The 15,153-nt window shown below is 40.0% G+C and overlaps 1 protein-coding gene across 2 annotated transcripts in view; it reads right to left on the minus strand.

Annotated features, from left to right (window-relative positions):
• The window catches only part of Myocd (myocardin), a 99,977-nt gene extending 87,112 nt beyond the window's left edge, over positions 1–12,865 (minus strand). For both annotated transcript variants that reach the window (XM_046420735.2, XM_046420736.2), the window contains exon 1: positions 12,518–12,865. In XM_046420735.2, coding sequence (XP_046276691.1) covers positions 12,518–12,572 — 55 coding nt within the window. In that variant the 5' untranslated portion in view covers positions 12,573–12,865. The remainder of the gene's footprint in view (positions 1–12,517) is intronic.
• Positions 12,866–15,153: the final 2,288 nt, after the last annotated feature.

The raw sequence follows: 15,153 nt of genomic DNA on the forward strand, positions 1-15,153 counted from the left end.
TTGGGTTCAATTCCCAATAGCAAACAACAACAACAAAAAATATCCTTCTCTGGAGCAAGAGAATAATAAGAATGCTTTCTTCAAGCATTTATCGAAAAGGAAACAGTAAATGATGATCTGCATATAAAGCACTTTATAGAATTCAATATAAATTCTATGATGACAATAATTATCTTCAATATTATACCTTCTGGGGAAAGAAGAAATAAGATGTACAGGCAGTAAATCTTCAGAGAAACACGAGAAGTCGGTTATGGTGAATTTAGAATCAATATGATATTTTATAATGACAAATTATTTTAAAACATTGTAAATAACGTATCAAAGCATAGTCACATAAACATTGATGTAGATAATTAATATAGAAATCACTATTTATGTGTGAATGAAACAGCTTACCACTCATTGAGTACAGAAGCATATCCCTTACTCTGTCAAGTACTTTGTACATGGGTCTTTTTGAAACCTTCCAAAATTTCTGTTGGTGGGGGGCATTTTTTCTCCCATATTTAGAAATGGAGTCATAGGGTTTCAAGAGCTTAAGACACACCCTCAAATTCATAGAAAGAGTAAGGGTAGAGCCAGGATTTTAATCTGAGTCAGCCAGACTGCATGGCCTTCACCACAATATACAGATTCAAACTCTCCAATACACCGTAGCATCCCCTTATCCACAGGGAATACACTCCAAGACCCTGCGGATGGATGCCTGAATCCTCCATACAACCTGCTTTTTCCTCTCTGTATGGTAAAGTTTAACTTATAAATTAGGCATGCTAAGAAATTAACAATGATCGCTAAGAGTAAAATAGAATAATCATATCAATATACTATAATAGAGCTGTTTAAGACTTATGGATGTTTATTTCTGTAGCTTTCCATTTAATTGTTTCAGACCAGGGTTGGTTATGGTAATGGAGATTGCAGAAAGAGGAAACTCGGACCAGCAGAGACTATGGCAAATTAGTTAGTATCTGAGGTTGTGGATTTTTAGTCTCGTGGCTGAGGAGCAAGCGTGGTTGGTTGTAGCCTGTGGACATGCTCTGGGACTAATGGGAATTTGAGAAGCCTTCCAGGTACTCAGCCAACTCCTCCTTCAGCTCCTTCTCAGACGTGGTGTATCCCTCACCCCCACAGTGCTCCAGGACTTAAAAATAAACAGGTAATGTAAGGGTAAAAGAAATTGAAGTTAAAGTGTAAAAGTTAAAGGGTAAAAGACCGGGCATTGTAAAGTTTCTGGGCTGCAAGGCCTGAGTTAAAATGTAAAGGATTAGGTATTGTTAGGTTTCTATGCTACATGCAAAACTTGAAATTCCTGTAGCTGTTAAGACAATGCTTGGAACCGCCCAGTAAATATTCCCCCTGACGGCTTGGTTGTCTAATAACTCAGGGCTCTGTATGATCTTGCACGTAGGCATTGCAGGGCCTGGACCAATCAGTTTGAATGTAACCCCCTCCTTAGGAATGACCTATCACCCCCGCCTGATCTGTTCCTGCCAATGAATGAACTAATCATGTCTCAGAATTATTGTTTGATTTTCCCGCGGTGTATGATGATTTGTTAAAGGAGACTGTGATGTATGTAAAGTCCCGCCCTCCCCAAAAAAGTGTACTTAAGCATTGCACAACCCCTGCTCTGGGCTCTGGGCTGCTTTCCCTTCTCGAGTGGGCACGGAGCCGCAGCATGCTGGTTCAATAAATCCCCTTCTGCCAATTGCATGAGTGGTCACTTGGTGGTCTCTTTCTCCGACACTTCGCCGGACCCTTACAGTAACATTCACTGCCAATTGACTTATTACCGACTACCTAGGAGACACTGAATAAATAATCAAAATAAACAATAGAAAAACAAGATTAAAAAGATTATGTTGGTGTGTTTGTGGTGTGTTTTGATTTCCAATTCATTGGGTTTAAAATATTTCAACTTTGAAAATAATTTTATTTCCTACCTTTTGCTGCCTTATAATCAAGAGATGAATCTGATATTTAGAACTTATTGACATTTCTATGTGTGTGTGTGTGTGTGTGTGTGTTGTGGGAAGGTCTTAAATTTAAAATTTATATTCTAGCATTTATGTCACCTAATTTTCTGTGTCCAGTTGGAAGTATAAAATATACAATTGAATTAGCTTTCGTATTTGCATATTCTGAATTTTTACTTAAATTTTTATCTACCTAATTAAAAACTTCCAGAAATGGGCTATTTCTCATCACTGTTACGATATGAATCTCTCCTTGTATTTTAGGCATATTTAAAAATAAAATAAAAATGCATTCTCATTTTGAAAGATCCAAATGGAGAAGATAAGGTCTTTCCCTGTCCATACCCCTAGGTATCATTCTGGGCAGTTTGACATATATGCTCTAGTTATTATTTTTAATGTACAAAATTAAAAAAAAATAAATGAAAATACATTCCCCAAATGTTTCATAATCTGCTTTTAAAAAATTAACTTTGTGTCTTGGGAGATCTTGCCATGTCAGTTCATATAGAATTTTATCATTTCTCTTTTTTTTGTTTCACACTATATTTTATTGAATTTCCTAATATGAATGTATCATAATTTGATTAGGTGAATGTTTACATTGTTTCCATCTTTTTAGGTCAGACATTATAAATATTGATGCAATGAAAGTACATGTGCATTTACGTAGATTGGATACCTTGAAGTATCTTCATTGATAATTAGGTTCAGGTAAAAGTCAATGGTCCAATTGTTCCCTAAGACTTCACAGATTCAGATGCTTACCAGCAGAATACCTGTGCCCGTGTCTTCACATCCATACCAATATTTCAAATTTTAGCTCATCCAAGATGTGAAAAAAATAGCCTCTGGTCTTTGAATTTGCATTTTCTTGAATGTGAGAGAACTGAGTGCACTTCACATGCTTATTGACCATTTTCTTTCCTTGAATTGTTTTTCTCTTGGGTTGTTTGCTTTGAACCTTATTGCTTATAGAAGACCTTTAAATAATTTTGGCTTTCATAAACTTGCAAGAATTTTCTTTGAATCTACTATTTAACTTTTCAATTTGTTTTGCTGACTTTTTTAGGTAAAGCTTACATTTTTTAAGTGGCCAACATATCCATTTTTGTTTTTACTCTGGCTTTGAAGACATTCATGGGAAGGCTTATCTACTCCAAGATTATAAAATTATTCTCCCCTGTTTTCTTCTAATATGTTATAGATTTCCTCGGCCACCTAATCATATGAAATTTATCTTATTATTTATTATAAAATATTTGAATTGATTTATTTCCAAATGGATAGTCAATTTTCCCAACAAAATTCATTATATATTTTATTGTGAATTCAATAACCATCATTATCAAAGTTAAATCTTTATGTCTCTCTATACAAAAATATATGTATTTATATTATATATATATATATGTGTGTGTGTGTGTGTACACTCAATTATGGCTCATTGATAATATTTTTCAGTTTTACTCAGACTACTCACTAGTAGATAGTATATAACTACATTTGGTAACTTATAGAAAATCTTTTCTCATTGTTTTGGGGTTGCAAAAATTTCTTGTATAATTTTCTTCTCAAATAAGCTGGATTTAACAGTCAAGTTATACATTAAAAATCCTGGAGCCTGGGTGCAGTGGGGCATGCCTGTAATCCCAGAGCTCAGAGGATGAGGCAGGAGGATAACAAGTCAAAGCCAGCTTCAGCAACTTATTGAGGCCTGAAGCAACTTAGTGAGACCCTGTCTCTAAATAAAATATAAAAAAGGACTGTTGATGTGGCTCAGTGGTTAAGCTTACCTGTATTCAATCTCAAGCACCAAAAACAAAACAAAATAAACAAAAACAAAAACAAACAAACAACCTCCCAACAAAATCCTGAAATTAGGAGGGGAGAGATAGCGTGTATAATTTAAAGATTAATTAGTACTAGCTTGATAAATCATTGTTTAAGAAACCAATGCTGTAACAACAATTGGTTCTATGTCTGGAGTTGTAATCCAGAAGGACCTCAGGCCAGGTGTGATGTGCATGCGAAGGAGTTGTGAGCAGAGAGAGGAAGGTTTTAGTTATAACAGAAATAGTCAGGTTTGTTTAGTGGGACAAACAGATTCCTATCAGACCTCTAAGTCGTTTGACATCTTTGAACCGCATCTTCTTTACCTATAAAATGGGGATAATCATACCTGTTCCATAGCATTTCTGTGAGGATTAAATGAAGTAATATAAGAGCCCTCAGATCATAGGCTTAACAACCCCTAGTTCTCTTCTCTTTGGATGAGGTGTCTATTATATTCAGTAACAGGTGATCTCCAAATAGCAGATCACCTGGAAGTTTCCAAATGAACTGTTGCTCATTTCTCTTTTCATTCTCTATTGAAAAGGTATGAAAGGCTCATTGAATACCAGTCACCACTGGAAAAGTAAACAAGGTGACTGAGTTAGTTCTACTATAGGGAAAAGTATTCCTCACCTACAGAAGTAGGTCTAGGGTTAAGATTGGGACTTTTAGTTCTTAACAGAAATGTTAGCTACCACCATGAATCATAAAGATTCAAATCCATTATTCCCTCACTTCAGTATATAATGAGGATTTTATGAGAGCATACAAAGGAAGAAAAAAATTCCCCCCCCCCTTTTTTTTGCATAGAGGACTTCATATGTGTTTTTATTTTTGAAATTTTAATTCTTTACTGGTGCATTATAATTATACATAATAGCAGGAATCAGTATGCCACGAACATAATTTGATCAATCTCATTCCCCAGTACCTATCTTTTCCCTCTTCATAGTGTTTTGCATAACAATTTTCAGAGTAGTATACTATAAAATTATAACCAGCTTAATTTTCCAATACAAGAGGGAAAGGTTAAGTAAATTACTATACAGTCGCTTATTGAAATATCATAGAGTCTTAAAGGAAGAATTATGCTGCTATAGAGTAACTTGAAACATTTCTTATGATATTAAAAATTCTTGGAGCTGGGGTTGTGGCTCAGTGGTAGAGCACTTGCCTAGCATGTGTGATGTACTGGGTTCAATTCTCAGCATCTCATATCAAATAAATGAATAAAGGTCCATCAATAACTAATAAAAATTTTAAAAAAAACTTCTCATGTTAAAAATTCATATGATAAAAGGCTGAATATAAGCCTCTGCATACACTTTGATTATAACCTTATAAAAAACTATGCATTTGGTCCAGGACAAGGAAGGAACATGGGTAATAAAGAAATTTATAAAGTATTAAGAAAATCATTATTCAATAAATGTTGAACAGCCTTTTATGCATTTAACCTTTTTGGGGAGCTTGATTGCCCTGTCTGGAGCTTGGGTATCAAAAAATTCCACTTGGATCTTTACCTCAGACTGAAAACTCAGTATCACCAACCACAAGGAGGACGAGGTTGACCAGCTTTTCTATAGAGAGAGTTTCCGGAAATAGAAAAGACAGAATAGGTTAAGGGGTATTTTCTGGTCGTCGTACCTCATCTGTGCAATATTCCCTGGAGCTACTTGACTCTATTTTATCAGAAACAATTTTTGCCTCTGTGCCACTTCAAGAGCGAGGAGAAAGAGATGTAGATCGAGGGACAAGAAACTTATGTGTTCATTCCAACTTGGGTGCTGGTCAAGACGTACCAAGTATTCAAGGGTCTGTATATGCATTCATCACTGCTACACATACTAAGTGAGAGCCAAGTTCCTTTACATGACAAGACCCAATACATACATTCTACAATATTATAGTGGCTTAGCTCCCTTTGAATTCTACTGCTTCTCTAGTGAACTAAGGTGGTTGGATATGGCAAACATCAATCAGAGTGAATCAACTGATAAGAGAAGTATTCTAATAAGGGAGTGAGAGAATTTATTTTTCCTCACCAGAGGGAGAAGAGAAAGATATTATTCCCCCTTCAAAAGTTCCAGAGGGCATTTTGCTTTGCTCTGGGGGTGGTAAAAATCACACAAATCAGCCCTATTTACTGTAAATTCTAGGAATCAATGATATAACTGGTTTTTAACAAAATTTGGAGGCTTCTCTACATTTATTGAAGAATAAAGATCTAAATCTGGTTAAGTGGAGACTAATTTACTAGCTATTCTGGGGAAAAAAAATTAGCACTACCTATTTAGTAAAATTGAAAATCTAATACCTAAAATGATAAAGTTGCAAAAAAAGTTGCAAAACTATTTAGCTATTTTGTTGTTATTGTTGTTAACTCTATTGATGTCCATTGAAATCTTTAAGCTATTCCATGCTTCTCTCTTGTGTAATTCACATGCCACCAGGTCAAATAATCCATTCTCACAGGGTGAGTAGGATTTCTTTCTGTAAAAGAAACCCTTCATAAATCTACAGAGATCTTTCCCTCATGGAGTCATGGGGCCACCAAGACCTTGAATTATTTTGTGGATATGGGAATGGAGGTCCAGTGAGTTGTACTAACTTTTGCAAGCTCATGGAATCTGAGAGTGGGTCCCATGAGCTTCCACTGTGGCTGTGTCTGCAGGACACAAGAGTGGCACAGGAAGGCGTACCTGAGAAATGTACCTGCTGGCTTCTCCTTCTATTGTGATTTATACATGGGAGTCCCCAAAGTTCATGTGTGAAACAATGCAAGAAAGTTTAGAAGTGAAATGATTGAGTTATGAGAGCCTTAACCTAATCAGTGCCTTAATCCCCTGACAGGGTTTAACTGGGTGGTAACTGTAGGCAGGTAGGATGCGACTGGAGGAGTGGGTCCCTGGGGGGGTGTGACTTTGGGTTTCTTTCTATTTTGTCCCTCTTGAGAGGAGATCTCTCTGTTTCCTGGTGCAAAGTCTTGAGCCCCTTTCCTCCACCACACTTCTGCCATGATGTTCTGCCTAATGGAGTTGGCTATCTGTCGATCTAGACCTCCAAAACCCATGAGCCCCCCAATAAACTTTTCCTCCTCTAATTGTTCCTGTCAGTTCTATTTGTCACAGCTGTGAAAAAATCTGGTTAAAACACCTTTTCTATCTGTAGATGCAAGATGCCTGTTTACCATGCAGTAGGTAACTAGTGAAGTCTGGCTGGTATAGCACCAGCATCTCCTGTTCAGGTTTGACTTTTTTGAAGCATGTAACATTCCAATCCTGGGGAAGAGCACTTTTGCTTCTGCCATATACTGTTCTGTTCTTCTTCAGTTTAATCCAATTAGGTTAAAGCCATCAATCTGGCTCAATCCAATTTGACAAAGTCTGACTGACTTTCTATCATAGGCTGTAGCAGATAAATGATGAATGTCATTCTTCTTGGTCTTAAAGAAGATACATTTTCTTTTTTGTAAGGAACTAAGGTTCACAGAATTGGATTAATCATAACCTCTGGTCCATGGTGTACCCCATCATCATTGGCCCATAAATTACCTCCTGTCTAATTAGTTGGCTTCATGAAAAAATAATAAACTGGCAAGCCTAAGAACAGCACCCATCACCTGCTTCTTACCTGTGGGCTACACCTGTCTCCTCATCTATACTCTCCTACTTTGCTATTGCTCTAAATTTTGCATTTACATTCACTCATCCTTCTTTGGATATAACTACTGCTCAGAATTGTGTATTGATACTCACTACTGTCCTTCCCCGCCCCCCCCCCCCAGTTTTAACAACCATTCGTATGCCTAAAAGCATACACATATTATTTACTCTGTTTCTGAGTAATCTTTGGAGAAAGAATAAGATATTTTACTGGACACCTTTTTTTTTTTCAGTGCTGGTTTTCAAACCCAGGGCTGCATGCATGCTAAGCACATGCTGGACCACTGAGCTACTCCTCATTCCTTAACAGATGTTTAATGGTGCCTTCTCTGTCCAAGCACAAGTTCTAGGGGCTGGAGAATAAAAGCAGTGAATGACAAAGAAGTAAAAAATTTCTACCCTCGTGGACAAATGATAAACAAATAAACAAGCAGACTGCTCAATAGTGATAAGCGCTGTGGATAAAAATAGGGCAGGGAAAGTGGGGGGTGGGAGCTCGTGCTGCAGTAACTACGATGTGAGGCAAGAGCCCGGGCTCCATGAGTAAATTTGATATGATAAGACTTGAGGATGGTCTCAAGGAGATGATTTGAGCCAGACCTTGAATGTTTCTTCAGCTTAAAAAAATATTTTAAATCCCCATTTAGAAATTAAAATATAGTTCACCTTTTTAGGTCCAGCTAATTATATTCTCATAGGGTAATGCTTTTTAATCAACCTTATGCTGTTTAAAGCCTTGCAAAAATAGTTAGGGTCGTTCACTTAAAAAAATAGGAAATCTTAGGGCTGTTCACAGCTTCGGAGATGAATCAGTGAAAAATCCTCTATTTGGTAGATGACAAAAATGAGATCTGAAGCGATCGATTAATTAGATATATTTACATGCTTGTTGCATGTAGCATATATATTAGATGTTATGGAAAAGGAATGCTTCTAGGTTAAATTATTTGTTCTAGGTTATAAAACTAACTAAAGGTGAAGGTAATTCCAGGGCCTGGGCTTCTTTTAGCTCATGATCGAAGTTTTTCAATAGTGTATATTTTGTTAAAAATTGAAGATCAACATCACCATCTAACTGCCTCAATTCCCAAGAGAAAATTCAGTTGCAGAGCAAGGATCTAGCATAAAGTAGGACTCAGTTGACCTTTTAAGTTACCTGAGGCTTTGAGAATAGGGAAAGGACAGAGCAGGTGATGCCAGATCCTGCTGAGAAGTTCCTTGCTTTCTCTAGAAGGACTAGTCACCTAGTATGGGCACTGGAGGCCTGATTTTGGAATCCTTGGGGTAGAAGAACACAGAGCCTCGGTGCCCCCCGGCTATTCGGCTGAGTTACCCCCTGCAGCTTGCCTGCTTGCTTTGCCTGTTCCTTGAGCCCAATTTTCATTTCTGGAGCCCCTGCTGCCTGAGCACCAGCTGCCCACCGAGCTTATCGTCCTCCTTGACAGAAAGCCAAAAGCTCCTGTGGTTGTCCTCACTCCATATGCTGGTTCTACCCCACAGGGCCCATGGCTCCTTCTCCTGGTACCCCTTCCCTGTTCTGAGCCTTCTTGCTGAATATACAAGTTTTGCAATTCCAGGGAATGTTTAATATACAAGTTTTGCAATTCTAGGGAATGTTCGGAGACCCGGAATCTTAAGAGGTTTATGGAATATAGGATAAGACAACAGAGAGTATCAAAGACTGCTTAGATTGCAGGTAGGGTTTCCAAAAGGAATACTGAATGCCCAGTGAGATTTGGATTTCAGGTATAAGTATGTCCCAAATATTGCTACATAACTGAGTATTTGTCTCCAATTCAATCTAGACTGGGCATTCTGCATTTTTACTTGCTAATTCTGACAATCCTACAATTCTAGGGGATAGGACAAGAGAATAGGAGGTGGCAGAATATGTCTTTGGGCACAAGGAAGACAAGAGGAAAAGAAACATTTATCAATGAATCTCTCTCTATTTTTGTTCGGTGTGTGTGTGTGTGTGTGTGTGTGTGTGTGTGTGTATATACATGCCCTTGCATTTCATAGGACACAAGGACTGATATTAAAGAAAACCGTTCACAGTCATACTGATTACAGACTTTGAAAAAATGACAGCCAGTGAGAAGATTAAAACATGCAATATGTGGTCAGTTTAAAAGCAAATCTAATTTTTACATTTAGGTAAACCGCCTATAATTTTTGCCCAGCCGCAATACAACCCAATCACAATTTCACTTTTTTCCAGACTGTCTTTATACATCTTCCGAGAACTCTACAATGATCCCAGAGGGGTCTGAGAAATCATCTATTTAACTTGGACATCTGTGGGTTAAGTAACCACAATCCAGAGCGAGAAAGTCATCAACAGAGGATCTCACTGCCCCTTAATATTAACAACAACAAAATACTATTTTGTGAGGGCTTACTAAGCACTGAGCATCGTTCTAAGCGACCTATTTGTATTATCACATTTAATTCGCACAACCATATAATCATCCTCATTATTCAGATGACGCAAGTTAAAGCATAGAAAATTATGCAATTTACCCAAAGTTCAAGGTCATACGGCTAGTAGCTGAGGCGACTGCCAAAACCTCCGATAGTCTGGCCCAAGATTCACACACTCAACCATGACACCCTCGCAAATAAGACGAGTTTGTATCACTAAACTTGATTGCAAATGTAAAACTTTCCAAGTTCACTGAGCCTGTGGTATGATTTTATACTAAATCACTAGGTCACTAGAATTTAATTTTTGGAAAGTTGATAGGATGCTGTTGCCATCCCTGTCAATTTCAAAATGAAAGAAATTATTTGCTTACTACGAACAAGCCCTTATCACAGGGAGCCCATGATTATAATCAGAAATCAATTTCATTGCACTTAGTTTTGAAACTTTTTTTTTCTAAAATATGTAATATTATAGAGCTACGATTGAAGCAAATATTTGTAGTATTGATAGAAACTTTTATGAATTTACAGTTTGAATTGCTCGAGAAAGAAAAGCAGGAGGAGGAAGACAGAAGGAGAAATCAAAATGAAGAGGAGTCCCCTTATTTACTATTAGCCACTAAGTGAGCAAGTTCTTTTAGACAACAGGCCTTCTTATTAGCGATCTCAGTGGCTATACAGCTATTGTTCTAACTATATCCAGAAAGAACCGTCATCCTCATCTTCAGTGTTATATTTTCTAAGTCTCCCATGCTGCTTGTTTTCTCTTTTCTTTTAAGAGTGTCAGCACTTGTGACTAGATGACCCAGCCCCTTTGCCCATTTCCAGATGCCAGCCTCCCTGTTTATCAAAGATGGAGGATTAAGCTCAGCTGCTTCTGCTTCTATATCATGTTTTCCAAGAATTACCCTTCCTTATGACACAAAGGCCTATACAAACTTAAAAAAAAAAATAAGTGAGGCTGAAATTCTCTGAAGGTACAAGATTAGGGTCTGTGGGATTGACCTAGGATATCCCAAGACTTCACAAATCCACTGCAATGGGAATTGGGGGCAGTGCAAATTCAGTCTTTCCTCTCTTCTGCACTTCAGCTGAAAGAAGGACTCCTTTGGGAGTTCTGTTTTGCATGTCTACTATCAAGAACATCACCAAATCCTTTTAGAGAGAAACCAGCCCTCCCCCCGCCTCCTGCCTTAAACCGGCACAGGAGTGTTTGAAATGAACGCAGCTTCCTACAAAACAAATCTATATCCTCTCTTCTTCAGAAAGGTGGCAGTGTTGCCTTGCAGTTTTGAACAAATTACTAAGAGTGGTGAGGTTTCTCTGGCTGATTGACAAACCAAGGGCCTCACCTCAACATGGAAAGGAAAGGAAGGATTTAATCCACTGTTGGCCCTTTGTGACTGGTGGCTGGCAGACTAGCCCTGGGGCTTCAGGGGGCACTGTGGATTGTGGCCACCTAAACTCTTGAATTTACAACTTGCTTCAATAGTGTCCATCCTCAGATAACCTCCAGCGGAACCCACAGATGTCTAAAAACAGGGAGCAGCGAGGGAAGTTACTGATGGAATAATTCTTACCTCCCAGCATTCACTTTTCTTATTTTTGAACCATCCATCCCCAATGAAACAATTGACTGGCCCTCTTCAGAGGGACAAGGAAAATGTAGCTTAGCAAATGATGCAGCATCTTGCTGACACCTGTCACATCCAATGTTCACATCAGAACTCTCAGAAAAGCAACCCATCTTCGAAGTAGGTGTTTTGCGTGGCTTGTTACCACTATTATAAAACCAATAATATACACAGAGATACTGAAGAGCTTAAACGGCCAAGTGTTGTCCCGTCTAAATGTGGGAACCCACACAATGATATCTTCAGTGGACACCTGCACCAACCCTTCATAAAGAGCAAATAGAGTTCCCATCTCTCCCTTTGACTCACCTGTCCTCAGAGTCCTTTGAGAAGTTTCTCTGTACACCACTAACACAGAAATTTTGGGGGAAATTCTCCATTTATAAATATCAGATGGTTTGGGAAAAAATATTTGTGGCACTGGACTGTTTTTTTTCCCCCTACAGTGATGTCATTTTAAATTCTTGGTGTGCTCCAAATTTGCTATTTTTACTTCCCCCAAGTGACTTTTTTTGGGAAATACATTTGTTTGGATAAGCTACATTTTTAAGTGACCCCTGTACCTAATACACAACATCAGGTCCATCTTCTCAGCCATTATTAACTGATATTACGCAGTTCCCAAACTTGAAATCCCTTATTTGTTCATTTCAAAGTTGCTCCTTTTGGATTTTACCCCTCCGAAATTTCTATTCACAGATATACAGACAAAATAATAAGAAAATAATATGAGGATTGGCCTATTCACAAACAAAACCCACACTCAACAACTCAAAGCATTTGAAACTTAAAGACATTCAAGCCCCCGAAGTCAAGTAAAATTCTTTGCTTCCAAAAATGTGCTTTGGAGGGGGGGGGGGGGACAGAGTTGTCACCACGATAGGCTTTAGGCATTTATTGGAAAGCAGTTCTGGAATTAAGAATTGCAGAAGAGGAAAAGTTTGAGAAGGAAGGCTAAGTGCCTTCGCCCTACCTGATCTGAACTTGCTTCTAATCAGCAAAGAATGCTCAGACCCCAGAAGTGTCATGTTGAATCTCTCAGCAAGCCGCTGGTCCCTGTGCCAGGCGCCCCCTGTTTTCCACCAGGAACAGGCTCCCGGGAGCCCAGCTGACCGCAGCTAACAACTCAGAATTCATCCAACTCTCTGTGAGCTCCCCTGGGTAGGAGTACGTACAGTGGCAGCCAGTGTCCCCAGGAAACTGGCGCCTCCCCCCTTGGCTGTGCGGGGCTAATTAACTCTTAGCCGGCAGGACCCTCCTCCTCCTCCTCCTCCTCTGAGGTTGGCCAAGAGCTGCGGCATCCCAGCGTTCCTGGCTGATGTCATAGGCTGCCAGCGATTGCGGAGTATCACCACCACGCCTTTATGAAGGTCCCAAGTTTGTTATCTGATACTCTTTACTACTGACAGGCGCTCAGCCAATCAGGAGCGATGAGCGGGGCCTGGGGACCTGGAGCCGCCAGGGGTGTCTCGGCAGCTGGGTCTTAACTCTTTGCAGTGGGCTGAGCGGCCGTCCTGGCGCAGAGAGCAGGAGGCAGGGCCCGGGGGTCGTGAATCTCGGCCAGGGGACAGAGCTGAGGAGCCGAAGCCCCTAGGACAGAAGGAAGGGCTGCGACACCACGGGGGCTTGCAGGTGGTGCGCAGTGCTGCTGCTCTGGGAGCTTCCCTGGCCCGGGGATGGCGTGCCCCGCCTGGGCTTTCCCCGGGCTTCTCCGGTTTTCTGTCTGCGCGGAGGGACGCGCTGCTGGGATCTCCTGCCAGCCGCCTGTAAAGGCTGGGGGAAAGGATGCGAGCGCACACTGGGACAGTCACACTGGGCGCGTTGGAAATAAGCTGGACCCCTTGCAAAGAAGCAAAGTTTGCAACGGACTAGAGTTCCTACTTTCTTCTCTGTTGGAGGGGCTCAGAGCGCAGGAAAAGACCGTCCATCATACATTTCGCTGCTCCAATATCAGATCTGGATACATTTCCACGGAGAAAATGAAAAATTTCTATCTTTTTTTTTTAAATGCTTTCTTTGGGGACGTATCTAACTCAGTGTGTCTGGAGATCCTATGGGGGACCCAATGCTCCCCGACCCTTCTCAGGACCGGGGAAGATATATGCCCTATTGGACTCAAAAGGGTGGACTTAAGGAGGGAGGGGCTCTGGCTGGGCTTAGTTTGGAAAGGCTCCAAGGCTTTTCCTGAGAGCGAGTCTCTCCGTTAGGTAAAAGAAAAATCCATTGAGCATCAAACACGGAGTTACTGAGCATCTAGAATGGTCCAAGTGTTAAAGCTCATTAGTAATCAAACAAAGACCCTACTCTCAAGAATCAGACTTAGTGGTGGCATACAGAAATAAAAACAAACTGGGTGTTTTTAAAGAATTAGGTTTTAATTCATTTGCCACCTCATAAGCACGTGGTCCCCCAGGTATGACCTATTTACTTATTCCATACATGCTTACCTATGTCTCAGATCTCTGAATCCTTGAAAGACCAGTCAGTGATAGATGGAGACCTAATATGACAATAACTCATGAGGACAATCTCTTATTCCCTAAGTCTAGCCTTTGTCCCCCCTACTTCTTTTGTTGAAGACACATTCAGATGGTTAGACCTTTCGTTCACTCTTTGCATCTGACCAGGTTGTTGGCGTAAATAAGATTTTCTGGAATAGGAAATTTTCTTCTGGATGTGTCAGAGAGGAGATGGAGTTGTCCCACCCAAGTTCCTCCAGGGAAGAGCGTCCTGGGTGGTGAGACCAATTCACAGGCTGACCAGGTGTGTGGAAGCATCACAGTGATCATGCAACATTCCTCCACGAAGTATATGACTTCCCTATTTCTGTTGTAACGTTTCCATGAATTTAGTGGCTTAACGCAACACAAATTTATTGTCTTGCAGTTCTGCAGGTCAGACGTCGGAAATGGGTCTCACTGGGTTGAGATCAAGGTGTTGGCAGCTGCATTACTTCCTTGAGGCTCTAGGGGACAATCCATTTTCTTTTCCTTTCCAGCTTCTAGAGGCCACCCACATTCTTTGGCGGGTAGCCCTTTTTTTTTCCATCTTCAAAGCCAGTAATGTTGTGTCAAGTCCTGATCACATTTTAACATTCACTCCTGCCCCCAAATTCTGCACCCCTCCTCCACATTAACTTTACTATAAGGATAAATGCTATTGTAAGGTCAGCTGATTATCCACCTTCATTTCCTTCTACTACTTGAATTCTTCCTTTGCCATGTAATGCAGCATAATCACAGATGCCTGGAATTAGGATATGTGAACATGGGGCAGGTACCTTCTTCTGTATGAGACTTATTTTTTTTTCTTCTCAGCATCTCCCTGTCCTCAGTCAAACCCTGGCCTCCCGGTGTCCAATGAGAAGAGGTAAAACAGAGGGAGGTTTGGGAATGGAGGTGCCCAGAAGCCTAGGAGAAAGTTTTGAGAGGTGTGTCTCCCAGGGTGAGTACTCTGGAGAAAAGAGTTAAGTAAGGATAAAGAATATTGTAAAATTGTCTCGAGGAGAGAAAACTATTTTGAGCAACATAAAAAAGAAAGAAAAGGGGGAAAAAAAGTCTAAACAGATTTTTATCCTGAACGCTTTGGGGGCCGAGTAGAGATAATGGC

Source organism: Marmota monax, unplaced genomic scaffold, assembly GCF_021218885.2.
Source record: "Marmota monax isolate L192 unplaced genomic scaffold, Marmota_monax_Labrador192_F-V1.1 WCK01_AAM20220418_F8-fsc00274, whole genome shotgun sequence".
Classification (NCBI taxonomy): domain Eukaryota; kingdom Metazoa; phylum Chordata; class Mammalia; order Rodentia; family Sciuridae; genus Marmota; species Marmota monax.